Source organism: Glycine max, chromosome 18 (genome assembly GCF_000004515.6).
Source record: "Glycine max cultivar Williams 82 chromosome 18, Glycine_max_v4.0, whole genome shotgun sequence".
In the NCBI taxonomy this organism is placed as follows: domain Eukaryota; kingdom Viridiplantae; phylum Streptophyta; class Magnoliopsida; order Fabales; family Fabaceae; genus Glycine; species Glycine max.
This window is the reverse complement of record NC_038254.2, coordinates 3,237,386-3,255,426: the sequence shown is the minus strand read 5'-3', so window position 1 is coordinate 3,255,426 and position 18,041 is coordinate 3,237,386. Positions and strand designations below refer to the sequence as shown.

Sequence of the window (18,041 nt, the reverse complement as noted above, 5' to 3'; positions counted from 1 at the left end):
CCCTCTTGGTATGTTTACGTTTCTTTATAAGATTTCTAGTTTATTCATGACTATGAGTAATTAGTTTCCCTAATATAAGGATTATGATGTAACCTACCTTGAATCCCTTTTCTAATTTCATTAGGCTTCTCGATGCATTCCAATTAATTAATTCTCTTTTTCACTTTTAATTTCTATTTGAAAAGGACCCTTCTAATATTTAATCAATTGTATAATAGTGATCATTTGCATGTAACTGATAAATATAAGAAGAGAGTGTTTTATACCAATCTGCATGACCAAACTGGTTGGATAATATCCAGTAAGTTGATTAGAAAACTGATTAATCACCGTTACCATCAATCTTTATTCTTTGGTTTAAATTAATACGTCAACTCTTAATTTAGTATTGTTTAAGGCAAAGAACATTATTAGACCATCACCAATGACTAACAATTGTCTTTGGAAAACAAGCAATTAACAATGGTAAGAATTTTGTAGAATTAGGATTTAGGGAATTGGTACACGTGAAATCATAATACTTGAAATATTCATTTTATCTTATCTTTACACTTATCTTATTTATTTGATTTATTTTTTGCTGTAAATAATTGACAAATCAATTACATCTTAATTTTAATTCTTTTTTCAATTATTTTGTTAACTTAAAATATTTATTTAGGAACACAATTGAAACTAGTCCTTTTCAATATATGAATTTTTAGTTTTTGGTAGAGTACACTTGTCCTTGTACATAACCATTATACACATCACTTTGGCCACTTTGGCTTAATCATTATATATGTACACAAATTCAAGATTAACATCAATTTAAAAACCCATTAAAATAAAACCGATCAAAATGAAAGGAAAGAAATTGCCAATATGAACAGTGTAGAATAGTACGTGAACAGAACACTACAACACACAAAAAAAAATAGAAATAAGGGAAAAAGGAAACAAAAAGATAATAAATTATAATAGGATAAGAGAGAGCTAGGTGTGTCTGAGCTTGAGCATGCTGTGCTAAGGGGCGTCAATGGCTGCATGGGTTCGCCAATTGTGTGTGTGGTGATGCTATCAGATGGTGTCGGGTCAGTGGTGCTAGAGATGGATTGAATTATAAATTATAAGATATTTTTTATTTGATGACCAATATTAAAAAATTTATAACAACTCATACTTATTCAATTAACTAAGTTAAATCTTCTTAATTATAAATTATAAAAATTTGTCACATGGTGCCAATCTTATATCTATGTGATTCTCATTGGTCAATTCATCTTAATTTGTACTATGATTTGATCATTTTGATGTTAATTATGAATGGATGTGGTCCATTTTCATAAGACTGGTGGTGTGGATAAACATTGCACCAAAGCTAGCTATGGCAACAAGAATGATGATTGATAATTAATAATACTATTATTATGTGAAAAACACTGCCTTCCAACACAATACGCGCAACAATAATCAAATCCCTCAGGTACATCACTCTTAAGCAATTGACCTTAGGGTCACAATCAATGAAAACCAGTCTGAGACAAACAAATTTTATGGTGTAGGGTTCTTGACATGGACAAGGGGTTCCCTCATCCAGCTCTACTTTTTTAATTTCTACCTTGGAAAAAAACACAAGGGCCCTCCAAACATGAAAAAGGTGTTTTTTGCATCCCCCACTTTGAAGTTCACAAGCCCCTTTTCCAACCAACCACTTAGTTTTCCCTTTTCCCATGAGTACGAGTAAATCATCCATCACATATTCTCCACGATTGAGGTTAAAAGGTCCACTTTTGAATGAATAATATATCAAAAAACAAAGAAGAACGAAAGAAAAAAAGTAGAAGGGTTTTGCTTTGAAGGCCAATTGTCAAGCTCATAGAACTCATCCGCCACCCATAAAAGTTTTCCATCATCCAATTAATCTCTTACTTTCACCATTAGGAGTGAAGAAAGGAAACCCAATAATATGCGAGCTTCATTTATTTTTCTGATTTTTTTTTTGTCAAAACATCATATATTTTAAATGAAAGATATCTATGTTTTAGTCGAAAAGAATTATTATACACATAAAAGTTTTTCTTAAAACATTTAACTTAATTATATATTTTGAATTCAAATTTAAGAATATTAATTAAATTTAAACAATTTCATGTCAGGTAATACATGTATGAGGTGATTTATTTATTTTTCTTTATTATTGCAATACAGCTTAACAGTCAATAGATTAATAGAATATGAATTAGCGTTGCCTATGGGTTATCATATCTACATCGATCAATCCTATGGATTATGCATAGCTTAAAAAAGATTGTTTGATAGAAATGCTGGAAGCTGACCCTTCCATTTGAAATTCTTGAATTGACCTTCTATCCTTCGGATAGTCATTTTGTACTTTATTTTTTATTCTATATTCTACGAACCTTTGCTGTTTCTATATCAATCGAATTTAGGTAATATGACAAGTGGGCAATTCATCATCATTAATTTAATATTAAACTTTGTTTTTATTTATTTATTTTATTCCTCTGAGGCGAAAGATTGATAGGCATTTGCTTTTTCTCTTGAAATTAATATAATGTAGTAGTTTCCTATAAACGTTGAATGCATAATATGCTCCGTCTATTTTTTTTTTTCAAAAATAAAATAAACAATATCGTTTCAACGTTGTCTCGTTTAGTTATACCGATACACTCTTTATGATTGCATAATTATTTTTTCTCTCATCCAAATTGAGAATGGATATACATATATTGTTAATGCGTGGCTTAATTTTTATCTAACACAACAATTTTGATACAGGTAAAATTAAATTATAAGTTATTTTGGTACATCACTTTAGGAACTTGAACTTGATGTGACAATTTTAAATTCATCTATAATAATTGGAAAGCAAAGACGAGTTCTATTTATGTGTTTATCAAAACTCCGGGATTAGGATTGCAATAAAACAATTGAAACTACGTGTCTTTCCAATCGTGTCGAACTTACATTTAAGCTTTTCACCCATTTATATTATTAAGTTAAAACTTAATTTTCCTTTGAAAAATTATAGACTGAGATTGAATCTAGATCATGTAGCTGAAATTTCCCAATTATTTTGAATAGTCTATTTTGGACGGAAAAATAATAAACAAAATCATAAGCTTTTTGTTTTTGCCGGTGATGGTCATAACATATTAAATCCGCGCTAGTGGATGGTGATATTTGCTCTCTAATTCATATTGGCTCTATAATTCGTTGAATGCATAAAAGTTCTTTGGTAATACCTTATTGTCAGACTATGTTGAAACTCTCTTCTTTAATCTATCCCCTGAGTTTCTTTCGTAGAATAGTTCTTTTCATAATAAAAGCACTATGTTGAGGTCTAAAGACCAGTCACTTGGGAGTATGGACCACCACCACGCCTAGACGCCTAGGCCATTTGTAATCTTTCTTTTAATTTTATGATGCCACATAACTCGATAGATAATACATATTAAATTTGTAGAAGAAGAGAATCTGAGTTTAAATTTAGGAAAGAGTGAATTTTTTAAGTATTACTAAGTTTCGGATAAAAAATTAATTTCATAATTAACTTTAAAAAAAATTATAGAAATATTTTAAAATCTCACTAAAGAGACAAAGACTCTTATGATAGTAACAGAATAAAAACACAACTCATTTTTTTAGTTCCCACAATCATATTTAAAAACAAAAGTTTACTTGTTTTAAAAAAACACTAACAATAGTCGTATGTCACTAAACAAGGTTGGTTACATGAATGAAGCACAAAATACTAGTGGTCTGAGTTTAAAAAAACTAAATTCTGAGGAATATTTTTTACTATGAGTTTAATAATTTTTTCCCATGTCATTTCTTCTTAGTCTCATATGATCTCTTTTTATGGGACTAACATCCACTTTTTCTTATTGGCGTATACAATAGTCTTCTTTGCACCTAACCAACTTACATTAAATGATTTTCTCATATTTTTCTCACCAAGTAACACTTGGAGAAATGCTAAGAACACGTTTTCCAACATGTTTGAATACATTTTCTTTCATTAATTAAAATTTATTAAAAATCACAAAAGGTTTGATATCTTATTTAATAATTTTATCATAATTTTATATAATTTTTAATAAACTTTAACTAATATGAGAATGAGTTTAAAAATAGGTGTTAAAAAAATGTGTTTCTAACATTTTTCACAACATTAATATATTTTTACATAATACTAAAATCGGATTGATATGAACTTGTTCCTAACTTATTAAGTCTTGATTGGGTCAGACTTAACTAAATAATTTTAACAATTTTTAAGTTAATTGGATAGAAATAAAGATAAATCCATTTCAGGTTCACCTCTACTTGCATTCTTATACTCATTTAGAAGTTGTTAGATAATATTTTGTGTTGAAAATTTCCTTTAATACATATTATAATTGAATGCATACCTCACATATAAAGTCTAAAGAAATTTTTAATAATACACTTTTAAACCCATTTGAACACATCCTACTATTAATAAAAATGTGTTGAAGATTTACATAATTTTGTGATCCTACTTAATATTAAACAAGTCTTATTTATGAATTTAAGTTATTTAGAAGTTGTTAGATAACATTTTGTGTTGAAAATTTCCTTTAATACATATTATACTTGAATGCATACCTCACATATAATGTCTAAGGAAATTTTTAATGATACACTTTTTAACCCATTTGAACACATCTTACTATTAATTAAAATGTGTTGAAGATTTACATAATTTTGTGGATCCTACTTAATATTAAACAAGTCTTATTTATGAATTTAAGTTTTCAATCAATTTTATCTAATATGTTAAAAAATATGTTATTGAGACTCCTCTTATGTATAATTACTAACTTTTCATCCCCAAGTGTTGCCACTACAAATATGGAAGTGTGAAGCATAAGTAAGAAGACAAAATTCATCTGTAAGATCACTGTAGACAATGCCAAAAAACTATTTCAGAGTGTGTTTTGGGATAAGCCTGGCCTACGACCCATGGTTGGTACTAGGCTTAACAGTTGTAGTAGGGTCGGGTTTACAAATAGTTGGGTATGTTGTATTAACTAGATCGGATAACCAGAAGTTAACCAAATGTGACTCAAGACCTAACTAAACTTAATAAAGATGAACATACCCTAAATGTTCTATTGGGCTCAGCCAGTCAGTGATCTAGTCCCACATCCCATCCATTTGGCCCAAACAAAAAACTGAAGAAATTATTACGTAAACACTATTCAAGCTAATAAAAACAGAGTTAAGAAGATGATCATCGTAGCAAAATCGACAGTTGATATATGTAAATGTGTAATATAACATGCTTTTACCTTTCAGAAACCTGGACAATTTAATTGTTAATTGAATGTCACTATAAATAGTACTCATCAAACAATTTCTTATCTACTTTGGGCATATGGGCCGTTCTTTTCGCACATGGAAAAACAACTCAATGCACCCTTTTGAGATCCTATTTCACGTGACACTTTATTAATTGGGGTATTTTTTAGATTATATATTCAACCTTTAAGTACTTACTACTTTCCATTGTCTCCCCCACAAGAATAACGCGCGCGCGTGTCTTAAAAGGACAATTTTATGTTAAAATTACTCCACTAAAATTAGTTAGTAATTACATTATTTATTTTTTTAATCTAGATAAATTTAAATATGATTTTAATAGTTCGTATTTAGTAGTTTTATTTTTTTTACAAGAAATTGTACTTGTTACATTGTCTCTCTCTCTATATAGGGTTTCTAACATTTCTCAAATTTGAAATGAAAAAGAATGTTTGTGTTCTCAAGAGCCTGAACATTGAAGAGACCGAGTTCCTTGAAACTTATATTAGTTCGTAACATTTTTTTTTATCAGCAAAGAAAAAAATTGATGATACAAGGGATACCATAATCCATATACAAAAGAACCAGAAAAAAGAGCTTTACATGGTTAGAACCCATTTATACCCAAAAACAGAATATAAATAGATATTAACCACCCAAAAACAGAATATTGATATATACTAACCACCTAAGTATGTCCAACTCAAGCGTACTAATGAACTCAGTTTTGTTATAACAACCTTCCTGTAACAATTACTCAAGAAATAGTATAGACTCCCTTTGGGCCCATCTCTAACCAATCAACCTATCTAACAACCACCCTGTCTTGATGCATGTTATCCGTTGATTAAAGCTTCATGAGATTGATTGTTGTAACTCCATCGTTAAGAATGACCATAATAAATATGCAGCAACACCTATGCACCATCCACATCCTCAAATGTAGCTCATCATCGGTAGCCAATCAAATTCCAGCCAGCACATGTACACGTGCATAACCATAATTGAGGGATTTTCACACCTTCCAAATTGGCGAGATCACCCCAAATAAAACCTTCACCCTTCTTCCATAAAAACGTCACAGCTGCTTCATATTGATAAGACTGAAATAGGAATTACAGCATCAGAATCTATCCTTCTGCTGCATCACTACTCTTACATTTGAAGACCACTCGTACAATGAAGCATGCAAGTCCTTCACTTTAGCTTTATTCCACTGCCACGCTCGAAACTTAATCAGCTCCACCAGTTCCATCTTACACAATATTTGTCCCCCATTAAACACCAGATTGTTCCTCTGATCCCAAATTGTCCTAATAGCTGCTAGCCAAACATTTGTCCACAGCACGTGGTTCTTGTTGTCCTTAGGATCCATTATCACGATCAATGACAAACCACAAATCGATTATTCAGAAACTACGATTTACAATTATAAATAATCACAAACAAAATAAACCTGAGACGAATAAAATTATATTCTCCTTAAGGATTTATCTGTGTAATATACAACATTTTTTTCCGTTGAACCCACCCTGAGAATTTCCAGAAGGACTCCTCCACCTTTGAGTGAATCATAGTTTGGATGCCACACCATTTTGCACACTGATACCAAATGAAAGCTGCAACCCTGCACGCACAAAAAAAGATGAGAAATATTTTCCTCCCCCTCATTACAGAGAGGACAGATTGTAACATCACTCAGACCCAAGATCCCCCTACGTTTCAGGTCGGCCCTAGTTGGGATTCTAGAAAGAGTTATCCTCCACACTAAAGCCTTGACTTTTGATGGTGCTTTGAGTTCCCAAAGTTGTTTGAAGAAATCAGAAGATTGGGAATCTGTTATCCCATGTAACAATTCATATGCCCTTTTGACCGTATAACTCATGTTTCCCTCCCAACACCAGGTGTCAATCACATCTCTATATAAAGTCACAGTGTCAAGAGATTTGATAAGATCACTTTTCATTTGCTCCTCCCACACAAAAAGATTTCTTCTCCACTGTAATTCCCATGACCACACTGATCCCACCCACCTCCCCACATCTTTTGTATATCAATCAGACTGTGTTGAAACAACAAATAATCTATTGAATTTGTGCCCTAGTACCTCGTGACCCAACCAAAGGTCCTTCCAAAAAAGAGTATTGCCACCTTCACCCACCTTTTGCTTTAGATACTTCCAAAACCACTCTTGTTGATGACCATTAGAACAAACTTCATGAACTTGTTTCCAGCATGTTGAAGTTGATGGATTCCTCAATAGATCCTCTCCCCGTCCCTTTCTACTTTTTCAATTCTGACCCATAAGACTCTTATTCATTAACAAGTCTCCACACCCACTTGGCCACCAAAGTGTTGTTAAAACTTTCTAGATCCATGATCCCCAAACCCCCACACTCCTTCGATAACATACTTGCTGCCAACTAATCCAACACATTCACTTTTCATCTGCCATTGCACCCCACAGGAACCTCCTTTGTAACTTCACAATATCCTCAATAACCTCTTTTGGTGCTTTATGGAGTGAAAGAAAAAAACATAAGAATAGATGATAACACAGATTTTATCAAACTATTCTGACCACCAAAGGATAACAGATGATGTTTCCATCATGAAAGCTTGATTTTATCCAACACTAGTTTCCATGTCAACTTTCTTTTGAAGTTTTCTCCCACCGAAATCCCTAAATACACATAGGGTATTTCCATCAATTGTGAATTCAAAATACATGCAAACATTTGCAGTCTCTCCTCCAAAACCATGACACTTGCCAATTTTGCTTTTATGAAAATTCACCTTAAGCCCTTAAAACAACTCGAAGCATCTCAGGATTGCTTTCCAAGTGAAAACAATTTTCATATTAGCCTCTCCAAAAAAATAATACATCATCCGCAAATTATAATGAAGCAACATTCACACCCTCCTACCCACCTTATAACCTAACAATATCCCCTTAGCCTCCACATTTAATACTAGGCCACCAAGACCCTTCGCCAGTAAAAAGAACAAGAATGGTGTGAGAGGATTGCCTTGTCTCAGCCCCTCTCGTTTTTAAACTCCATAGTTGGACTCCCATTCACTAGGACCGACATAGTAAAGGATTAAACACATCCTCTCACCCACACTATCCATTTAGGACAAAAGCTGCATTTGTATAACATGTAGTACAAGAAAGTCCACCTAACTAAATCACAGGCCTTTTAAAAATCCGCCATTAGAATACTTCTTCATCTTAGCCTCATGAATGACTTCATTTGCTATAACCACACCATCTAGGATATTCCTCCCACCAAGGAAAGTTGATTGGGACTCATGTATAACGTTGTGCAACACATTTCTAAGACTTTGGCAATAATCTTATACAAATAACCCACTAGAGATATGGGTCCAAAATCATTTAACCCAATAGGGTTATCAACCTTGTGTCTGAGTGCCAAGAAGGTTGCATTTGATCCCTTGGGTATAACACCATTTTTATGAAACTCCATCATCACTTTCATGATATCTTCCTTCAACAAATCCTAACAAGCTTTAATGAAATGAAAATTAAACCCATTAGGACCTAGACATTTGTTGCCATCACATTCCCATATCACCTGTTTCACCTTCTCCTCTGAGAATTGCGCCACTTGTAGAAGCAAAGCTTCCAAGATTGTTTTGATGATGCCAAAGATTGTTCAAACAAGATTCAAGAGAAAACTCAAGATATGCAAGAACCTCAAGAAAAACATCAAGATAAGTATAAAAAAAATTTTTCAAAGAAAAATCTTTTATTAGAGTTTTTACTCTCTGGTAATCGATTACCATAAGGCCGTAATTGATTACCAGAAGCCCAAAACAGTTTTATAACTGTTTTACAAAGTAGTAATCGATTACTATGGGCATGTAATAGATTACCAATGTTTTTGAACGTTGAATTTCAAATTTCAAGAGTCACAACTTGTGATAAAACATTTTCAAACTTGTTTAATCAATTACACAACATTTGTAATCGATTACCAGTGTTTCTAAACGTTGGTTTTCAAATCTAAACATGAAAAGTCACAACTGTTGATGTGTAATCGATTACACTATAATGGTAATTGATTACTAGTGACTGATTTTGAAAAATAAATTGCCAAGAGTCACAATTTTTAAAGTGACTGATTTTTGAAGAATTTTTCAAGAGTCACAACTTTTAAAGTGATTAGTTTTGAAGAGAGTCACAACTTTTAAAGTGACTAGTTTTGAAGAGAGTCACAACTTTTAAAGTGACTAGTTTTGAAGAAATTGTCAAGAGTCACAACTTTAAACATGGTTTCTTCAAGAGCCATCAAATGACTATAAATATGTGACCATGGCACGAATTTCATATACATTCATTAGATCATTCTCAATATCTTTCTAAGAGTTTTTGTTCAATACTTGCTTTGTCAAGAAAAGTTCATTGGGCAAAAACTTGTGTTATTCTATTTTCTTCCTCTCCTCCATTCTTACAAATTTTTTTTTCAAAAGACCTACTCTTGGTGATTGTTTTTAAGAGAAGGTCTTATTGGTTGCACACATTGAACACAAGGGACCAACGTTCCTTGGGTTCATTACAAGAAGCAGGATTTGCTTCTTGGTTGATCACTGGACACAAAAGACTAACGTCTTTTGGGTTCATTGCAAGAAGTGGGTATAATTTCTTGGTTGTTATCACTGGACACAAAGGACCAATGTTTCTTGGGGTTCATTGCAAGAAGTGGGAATAACTTCTTGGTTGTAATCACTGAACACAAAGGATAGAAGTCCTTTGTGGTTCATTGCTTGTAAAGGATTTTACAAGGATAGTGGAAATCTCAAGCGGGTTGCTTGGGGACTGGACGTAGGCACGGGATGTGGCCGAACCAGTATAAATCCGGTTTTGCATTCTCTCTTTCTTTAATCTCTTTAACTTTCTGTTGTGTTTATATTTCTTTAAGATACTTTCCTTCATTTATTATTTCAGTAACTTGTTAACAAAGAAATAATTGAATCTAGGGAATAATAAAGAAAGGGAAATTTTTAATTAAGAATAGTCAACGAAATCTTAATTCAACCCCCCCTTCTTAATATTTCTGAGGTCGCTTGTCCAACACCACTAACATGGAGTTGTCACTTTGATCAATAGTCCCAAAAGGAACCCCATGTAATGAGATTACAGTGTCCTTGTACTTTAACTCAAAGAATCTCCTCACTTCCTCTTTGACTCTGCATGGTTCTTTAACCCATGACCCATCTGTATATACTTCATTCAGTTCATTTGATCTTCTTTTCCAATTAACTATGTTATGGAAAAATTTGTATTCTCATCTCCCTCTTTCAGCTACCTTATTTTTTACTTTTAATACAATAATGATTCATGTCTCCTAGAAAGAACCCAAACCTTATTAAGAAGATTTTTCTTCTCTTGTATTTATTGCTTTCAAAGTAGACCTATCTCTTCCTTTTTGTCCAGGTCCCCAATATCCTTACATCCCCAAACACTTTTACATTCCATCTTGTCAAGTTCCCCTTTAATCTTTTTAGCTTTTCTTTGAAAGCAAAAGTCGTCCGATCATCCACCTTAATCTTAGAGAGAGATTTATGAACAAAAGGTAGAAGGGATGCATAGAAAAACCAACAATTGAGTAACCAAAGGGGTTTTGAGCCCAAATCAAAATTGGCATCCTTCATTATTAGTGAATAGTGATATGAAAAGACCTATTTAACACATATTGAGTTGAATGGGGCCTTAAAGTCAACCATTCTAAATTCACGAGACATTTATCAATTCTGCTAACCACATTTCCTGAGGAGTTGAACCAAGTGAAGCGCTGGCTTGATAAAGGAATATCTAATAGGTTCACATCATCAATGAACCTATTAAATTCCATCATTTTAATTGAATCAGAAATCAATACACCCTTTACTCCTCTTGTCTCTTCCCATTCATGGACAACATTAAAATTTTGTATTAAGCACCACAACCCTATCCCTATAGTTGACCTTAACCCCTTTCATCTCTCCCATAATATTCTTTTATCAGATAGAGCACATAGTGAATAAATGTTAAGAATTATCATAGGAGAAGAGTCACATTTTTTGCAACCTTTTATCCCAAGATAGCCATCCTTGAAAATACATCTCTCAATATGAATTGGTTTTGCCCTCATGAACATAGTAATTCACCGCCTATATTCCTTCTTGGCTATGCCCTCCATTCCACTTGATGATCCCCCCATAGTATTGAACACAACTTCTCTTATGCTTCCTACTTCTTTGTTTCTTGTAGGCATACAAAATCATGTTTTTCTTCTTCGATTAACTTTCTCACCTCCTTCCACTTAATCCTTCCCTCTAAGCCTTTGATGTTTAAGGTCAATATCTTCATAATAAAACAGTAGCATCCCTTACTTCCACCTCACCTTAATCCTTTGGATTTCCTTCCAGTCCCTTTCCTCTATTTCTTTGAACGTGTGAACAACATCGTTCTTATCATCTCCAAATAATACTCCAGCTATTTGGCCTCTTTTAATAATTCTCTTAGCTTCTTGATCTTCATCATGTAACCAAGTAGACTTTCTATATTTAAGTTGTTATGTTTCTGAATTTTCTCTTCTAGCTTGTCTTTTGCAATTATGATTCTGCCTACTCCCCTCTGCCTTAAAATACTTAATTTTAGTGTCTCTGAGTCTCTTTCCTCAGATAAAGTTTTTTCACCTCTTTTTGTTCCACATTTTTCCATAAAAGAGACAAATTTTTCCATAACTTTTGCCCTTCCTCTTTTATATTCTTTTTCTTGTTACCCAAACACCTTCTCCCAATGTTGCAATGCCTTGACACTATACTTGTTCTCTTTCCCTTCCAATTGTATTTTTGGCTTTTGTCTCCCTTTTTTTTGGTTTTCTGATATATGACCCCTCCTCTTCAACCGCAATCCCCTCCTTATTTTATGCCCTAAGAGAAATAGCTTCCCCTCCCTCCAACATATACTTATTTTGTTGACAATTGGGCTTAGCTAATGAGACTTTTGGCCCAACTACTAACTTATTGATAGGGTACACCTCTATTGTCTTGACACCGTGCACATAAGTTATAGAGAGAAGCTCTATACCACTAAAGAAAAGCATACATATATTATTAAGCTTGTAAGTTTCCACATGCCTCCATGCTTGTTAACAAACAAATTGTAGTTATAGAGAGAAGCTCTATACCACTAAAGAATTCATAGTGATTGAAAATTTTATACTTGTAAAACAAAAGATATATATAAGAGCCATTGATTTATGCAACCTTTCTTAGATATGAATATTCTTCTACTCTTTATGATTTTCTTTTTTAGGTCAAACTCTACTTCATTTTTATTTGTACTTGATGGATTTTGGACAATCTTGTTGAGTTGTTGTGGATCCTCTCATGCTCCAAAACATCACTAGGCCCAACTCTCTCTAGTAGGATTAGGAGGCTCATGGTATCTCCCCATCTCAAATGGGCCCATCAAAGCCTAAAGACCAAATCATATTGTATGTGAGGAAGAACATTTCTATTAGGCAAAAATCTTAAAAGCCAAATGAACTAAAGTATTACGCATTTTATCTCTTAGGAGGAGTGCAATTTTTAGAAATAAATAGATAATTATGTACAAAAAATTCAATGGAGAGATATAGCGAAAAAAGTGGATAAATAGCTAATTTATCATGATCAAGTCAACTTTGAGGGGAAAATGTTATTTATTCACAAATTGCAAGAAAAAAAAGTGGGAGAAAATATGTGTTGCTTTATTTTGGGTGGAGGGGGGATTGTATATATTTTAATCCTAAATAAAAAATTGATAATTTTATGATGTTCTAAAAGTTGAAAAATTCTTAGATAATTTATTTTGTAATTCAATTATTTTTTCATATAAATAAAGTTATAGTTTTAATTTTATAAAAAAAAACAATTGATCTAAGGTGACCCGAGGGAAATCGACCTATTTTGAAGTTGTGTGGTTCTATAGAAGAACTATTATTCTTGTGTTGGTGAGGGATGGAAGAAATTATTGATTTTTTTTTATTGAACAAGGTGGTTTCATAAAACTATATGCCAAACTAGTGTAGTTTGAAAATTAGTTGCTTGAGATGAATGATTTTGACTTTTGACATCAGTTGTAGTTATAATCGATGTAGAAAAGTCACATTGGTTATAATCACAACTGATGTAAAAAGTAACTTTTTTGCATACGTTATAACTACAACCAATAAAAAAGTCACTTTTCTACATCGATTATAATTACAATCGATGTTAAAAGTGAAAATCACCCACTTGAATAATTTTCAAACTACACTAGTTTGGTGGCACATGTTGTGGTGATCAAGTATGAGAATTTATGTATGATGGGCAATTTTTTTAACCCTTGGATTAATCTTACTCAAAAATCACTATGATGCATCTCTCGCACCATATACCTTGTCATCATTCTCTCATTCCTCGACCCTCTTCCATATTCTCCTATCCCCCTCCTTCCAACCCCCTTTTGTCGTCCCATCTCCCTCGTCCTTCTCCCCGCTCCTCCCTCCTCTTGCCACCTCCCTCCACCCTCATCGACGCCTACCACAACAACCTTTCCCTGACCCCTTCACCCTCTCCTAGAAACCTTTATGGCAACCACTCTTTTTCTCTGAACTTCGAGTTTATGTCAAACCCAATCGGCGACTTAACAACCCAAACAAAACTCTCCCCTCACCACTCCAACGCTTTCCTTAGTTCCATCATCTGTGAAGTTGAGATCATGTTCATCAATCCAAAGAACACAATCAACACCAATTTAAGGGTTTTGCATTGAGCCATTTCGTACAAAGCATCAAGTTGATCTCATCGCCTTTTCCGCCTCCCCTTTGCAAGCGCTACCGCACTGAGTTTCAGTGTGCTCACTCCCTCCCTGTTTTGCTATTCAACTCCTCTTGGGTTCACTTCGATCGCACTTTGTATATCACTAACAAGGTTTTCACTGCGACACTCGCTTGGAGCATTTCAATTTTTAAAAAGTGTGATTTAGATATGAGTGTTTGGAGTATTTTTTTTGTTCAAAATGGTGTTTGGTTGTTGTATGCTAATTCATATATGGGTTTTTGTCATGTTGTGTCATTTTTTTTCATATTCGGTTTCATGATTTGGATATTTTTGTGTTGAGCTTGTGTTTCAGATCTTGGTTTTAATTGTGTTGTGCGTTAATCTAGATCTTAATTTCTTGATATTATGTTTAGATTTCTTATTCGCTGAAATGGAGAAGGGATTTTGGGAAAAAAGGAGAAGGAATAGAGGAGGTTTGCTGGGTGACAGTGGTGCCTATGGCAATAGTGGGTGGTGATTGAAGGGGAGCAATGGTGGTGGGTGGTGACTGGTTGCCGGTAACAATGGAGGAGTTGTTGCAAATCGCCTCCAACAATGACATGCAAGACAATGTTGAGGTTCACAAGGAAGAGAGCTAGATGAGGAATGATACGGTGTGGGAAGTCCAATATACCATGATGTACGTACCAATGATTAATCCAAGAGTTAAAAATGTTTGTGCACCATATATAAATTCTCATATTTGACCACTGTAACATGTGTCTAGTTTAATATATAATTTTACGAAATCACCTATTTAATAAAAATAGTCAAATTATTAAAATATTCGGAATTTTTATAAAGTGACAAAAGAGAATATTTTATTTGAATATTTATTTTCTCATCTATCTTATTTTTATTTTATTTTATTTTTATAACTTTTTAACGGTATCATCTATTACATTTATCACTTTTTTTTTCTTCTATATGTCTTTCTTAACACACTAAAAAATTTGAGTGTACATGGATTTTTTTCCATAAAGATAAAAAGTCATACGTGTAAAATTTAGAGTTAATTAATAGGTCAAATTCTAATCTCAAGCTTCAATTTTCTGCGCTAATCAGTCACGTGTAAAATTTGCAAATAAATCAAATCACATAAGCCATGCCTATGGTTCCGTGGAAATAGATTTAGAAGTATTTTAATTTGCTTAAACACAATCTTGCTCCCGAACCTCAATTGGTCAAACCTATTAAGGGAGGATTCTTTTTAGTCCTATATGGTAATGAACAAATATTACTATTCACTTAAAAGTTAAAATACTAATATATATATATATTCTTCTCTTACTACTTTCTTTTCTTACCATCCAGAAAAAGAAAAAGAAACATTATCAAAGATAATTCTTTAATTCCCAACCTTTCTTTAAACGACCAACCTTCAATTACTTATTCCACCTTTCATATATATGCTTTTCTAGAAATCTAGAACCAGTTAATTAAACACGTACGTTGGAATTCAAAGTCTATATCAGCACATGTTGAATGTAAAAGTAACCCATGATATAAACTTCTAAAGAACGAGCATCATATCTTTTGCATGTTCGAACATGAAGAAGCGAATAACATAAATTATTCAATGCTAAGTTGTCTCCGGGAGATTGGGTACAACAAAACATATATATGAACTACTAGCATAGTGTACTAAAGCACAATGCAGAATACAAACTGAACTTAATTATAATATTTATAACGCTTTCACATGGAATAACGTTATAAATATCAATGGGATAGGATTTTTAAACTAAATGACTTATTTAACCATGCCTTCCATCCACCATTGCTCTTTTGAGACACCAACTCAGATTGGGGTGCTGCCTTTGATGACTGCACCTGCTTTTTGCACAGCACAAAATTCCTCGACCCCAAAGATCCTATCGGTTCCAATGGACTCAGAGCTATCAAATAAGTCACCAAACAGAAACAACCCTTTAATTAGTTTATAAATTATAATAATCACTGGGAACCAAACTTTATAATATGTTGTACTGTTCTATATATCAATTAATACAGAGCATGTGACACGTGTTATGTCCACAGTTCAATATAGTACTTGGTCCAAGAATGCTCAATTTATATATGTATGAATTTAATAGTATTTTTTTTTTACAAAAGACAGTCATTTTCTATTAAGAATATGAAAATTCATTGAATGGTTATATAAAATGCATTTATGCTGTATTTTAATTAAATTATGAAACAATCGCCTGAGATAAAAAAATAAACCACAACTTGAGGAGGGGCATGAAAACATCATAGGAAGAAATAGAACCCAACGAAAATGATACACTGACATCATCAGAAATGGCCTTTTGGATCCAACATGCAGAGAGACCAAAATAACAAACAAAAACAAGTGCAAGTTGGAGCACCAAACCAAAAGGGAATAGCAATTTTCAAAAGGACAAAATTGTATAGGTGTTTTCGGTATTATTTTTCATTTAGAATGCAAGTTTTGTCTCGAAAACCTATGTCACCTTCCATGAAATCATTTATTATATAGTTTATCATGGAGAAACTCACCTGGTCGTAGAACAGCACCCATAATACATATAAAACTGCATTTAAGTTTTCTCATTTTCTAAAGCACAAAACTTAGATACAATTTCTTAGGTTAATGTTATTTTTCAATAATAAATAGATTTTGTTATGATGATATACTTAATAAATGTTTTACAATAAAGTTGAACATATATTTAAGAGTATAATTTTTTTATCAATAAATATTATTTATTAATTTGTTAGTTTTTTTAGTTAGGGTTTCAAATCCACAACCTCTCTTGTTCTTCCTTCTTTCTTTATCGTAAAGTTAATTTTATAACTCTTAGGAGTACTATTTTGATTAGCATATGATACCAAAAACACTTAAACTGAATCAAGTTTTGTGCAATTTCAAAAGGGTAGAGAAGCATACCATCAAAGCCAGCATTTGCGCAGTAAAGAAGGAAATTGGTGGCATCAAATCCAAGAACAGGAAGCCTCCCTTCGCCAGCATAGGATTTGAGAGCAGTATCAATGACCCCAGAAACAAGTTCTTTCTCATTCACCACGAACCTTATAGGCCCCGCACTCCCCATGATATTGATGTTTACCAAAAACCTGTTATTCCTCGGTTTCTGATGATCATCATAGCCTCCCTTGTTCTTGTTCTTCTGCGACACCATCTTCTCAAAACCACTCTTCTTCATCATGTTGTGGCCTTGATCTCACTTTAAATTCGTCACCGATCCAGATGAAACAAAGCCCCGAAGATTACAGCTTTGTGGGTGAAACGAATTGGGCAATGAGTTTTTTCAAGGGTCGAGGCCGAGGCAACGATAGTACCAAGCGGTTTTGGAGGAAGAGGGAGGAGGCGCGTGAAGGGTGGTGCCACGCGATGGAGTAGTGGGGAAGAGCATCAAAGGAAGAGAAAGAGATATACTCAAACCCAACATTCAAGGCACATTAATAATAATTAAGAGGTTTGAAGAAGAAGAATACATTAACCACAAGTCAGAACAAAAAGAACACGTTTAAGAAACCACCCTAAACATTGAGATTAAGCTGTATATGTGTATGAAATATGAATGAGTCTGCACTCAATGCTTCTGCTTATATATATTCATTTCTTTCGTCAGCTATATTAATTTTGGCTCGTTTAATTAATTTTAAAAAAAAATATTCTAACTAGCTTATTTTAGATCGTTCGTTAATATAGAGACACACTTCATTTCTTTTTTTTTCTTTTTTACTTTTCACTCTATTAAATAGTCTTAAATTATATTAGGAAATGTGCATTTAATATGTTTTAGTAAAAAAAAAATTTCTTACTTCTTTCATCCCGTAATAATTGTGGGGTAAAAAACAAGTTTTAAAGC

The 18,041-nt window shown here is 33.0% G+C and overlaps 1 protein-coding gene across 1 annotated transcript; it reads right to left on the bottom strand.

Annotated features, from left to right (window-relative positions):
• Positions 1-15,665: 15,665 nt before the first annotated feature.
• Positions 15,666-17,752, bottom strand: LOC100810542 (uncharacterized). The gene is made up of 2 exons (XM_003552829.5): positions 17,099-17,752; positions 15,666-16,082 (listed from the first exon to the last, which is right to left on the bottom strand). The coding sequence occupies exons 1-2, from the start codon at positions 17,373-17,375 to the stop codon at positions 15,907-15,909; spliced, it is 453 nt and encodes a 150-aa protein (XP_003552877.1). The 5' UTR covers positions 17,376-17,752; the 3' UTR covers positions 15,666-15,906.
• Between the last annotated feature and the right edge of the window lie 289 nt (positions 17,753-18,041).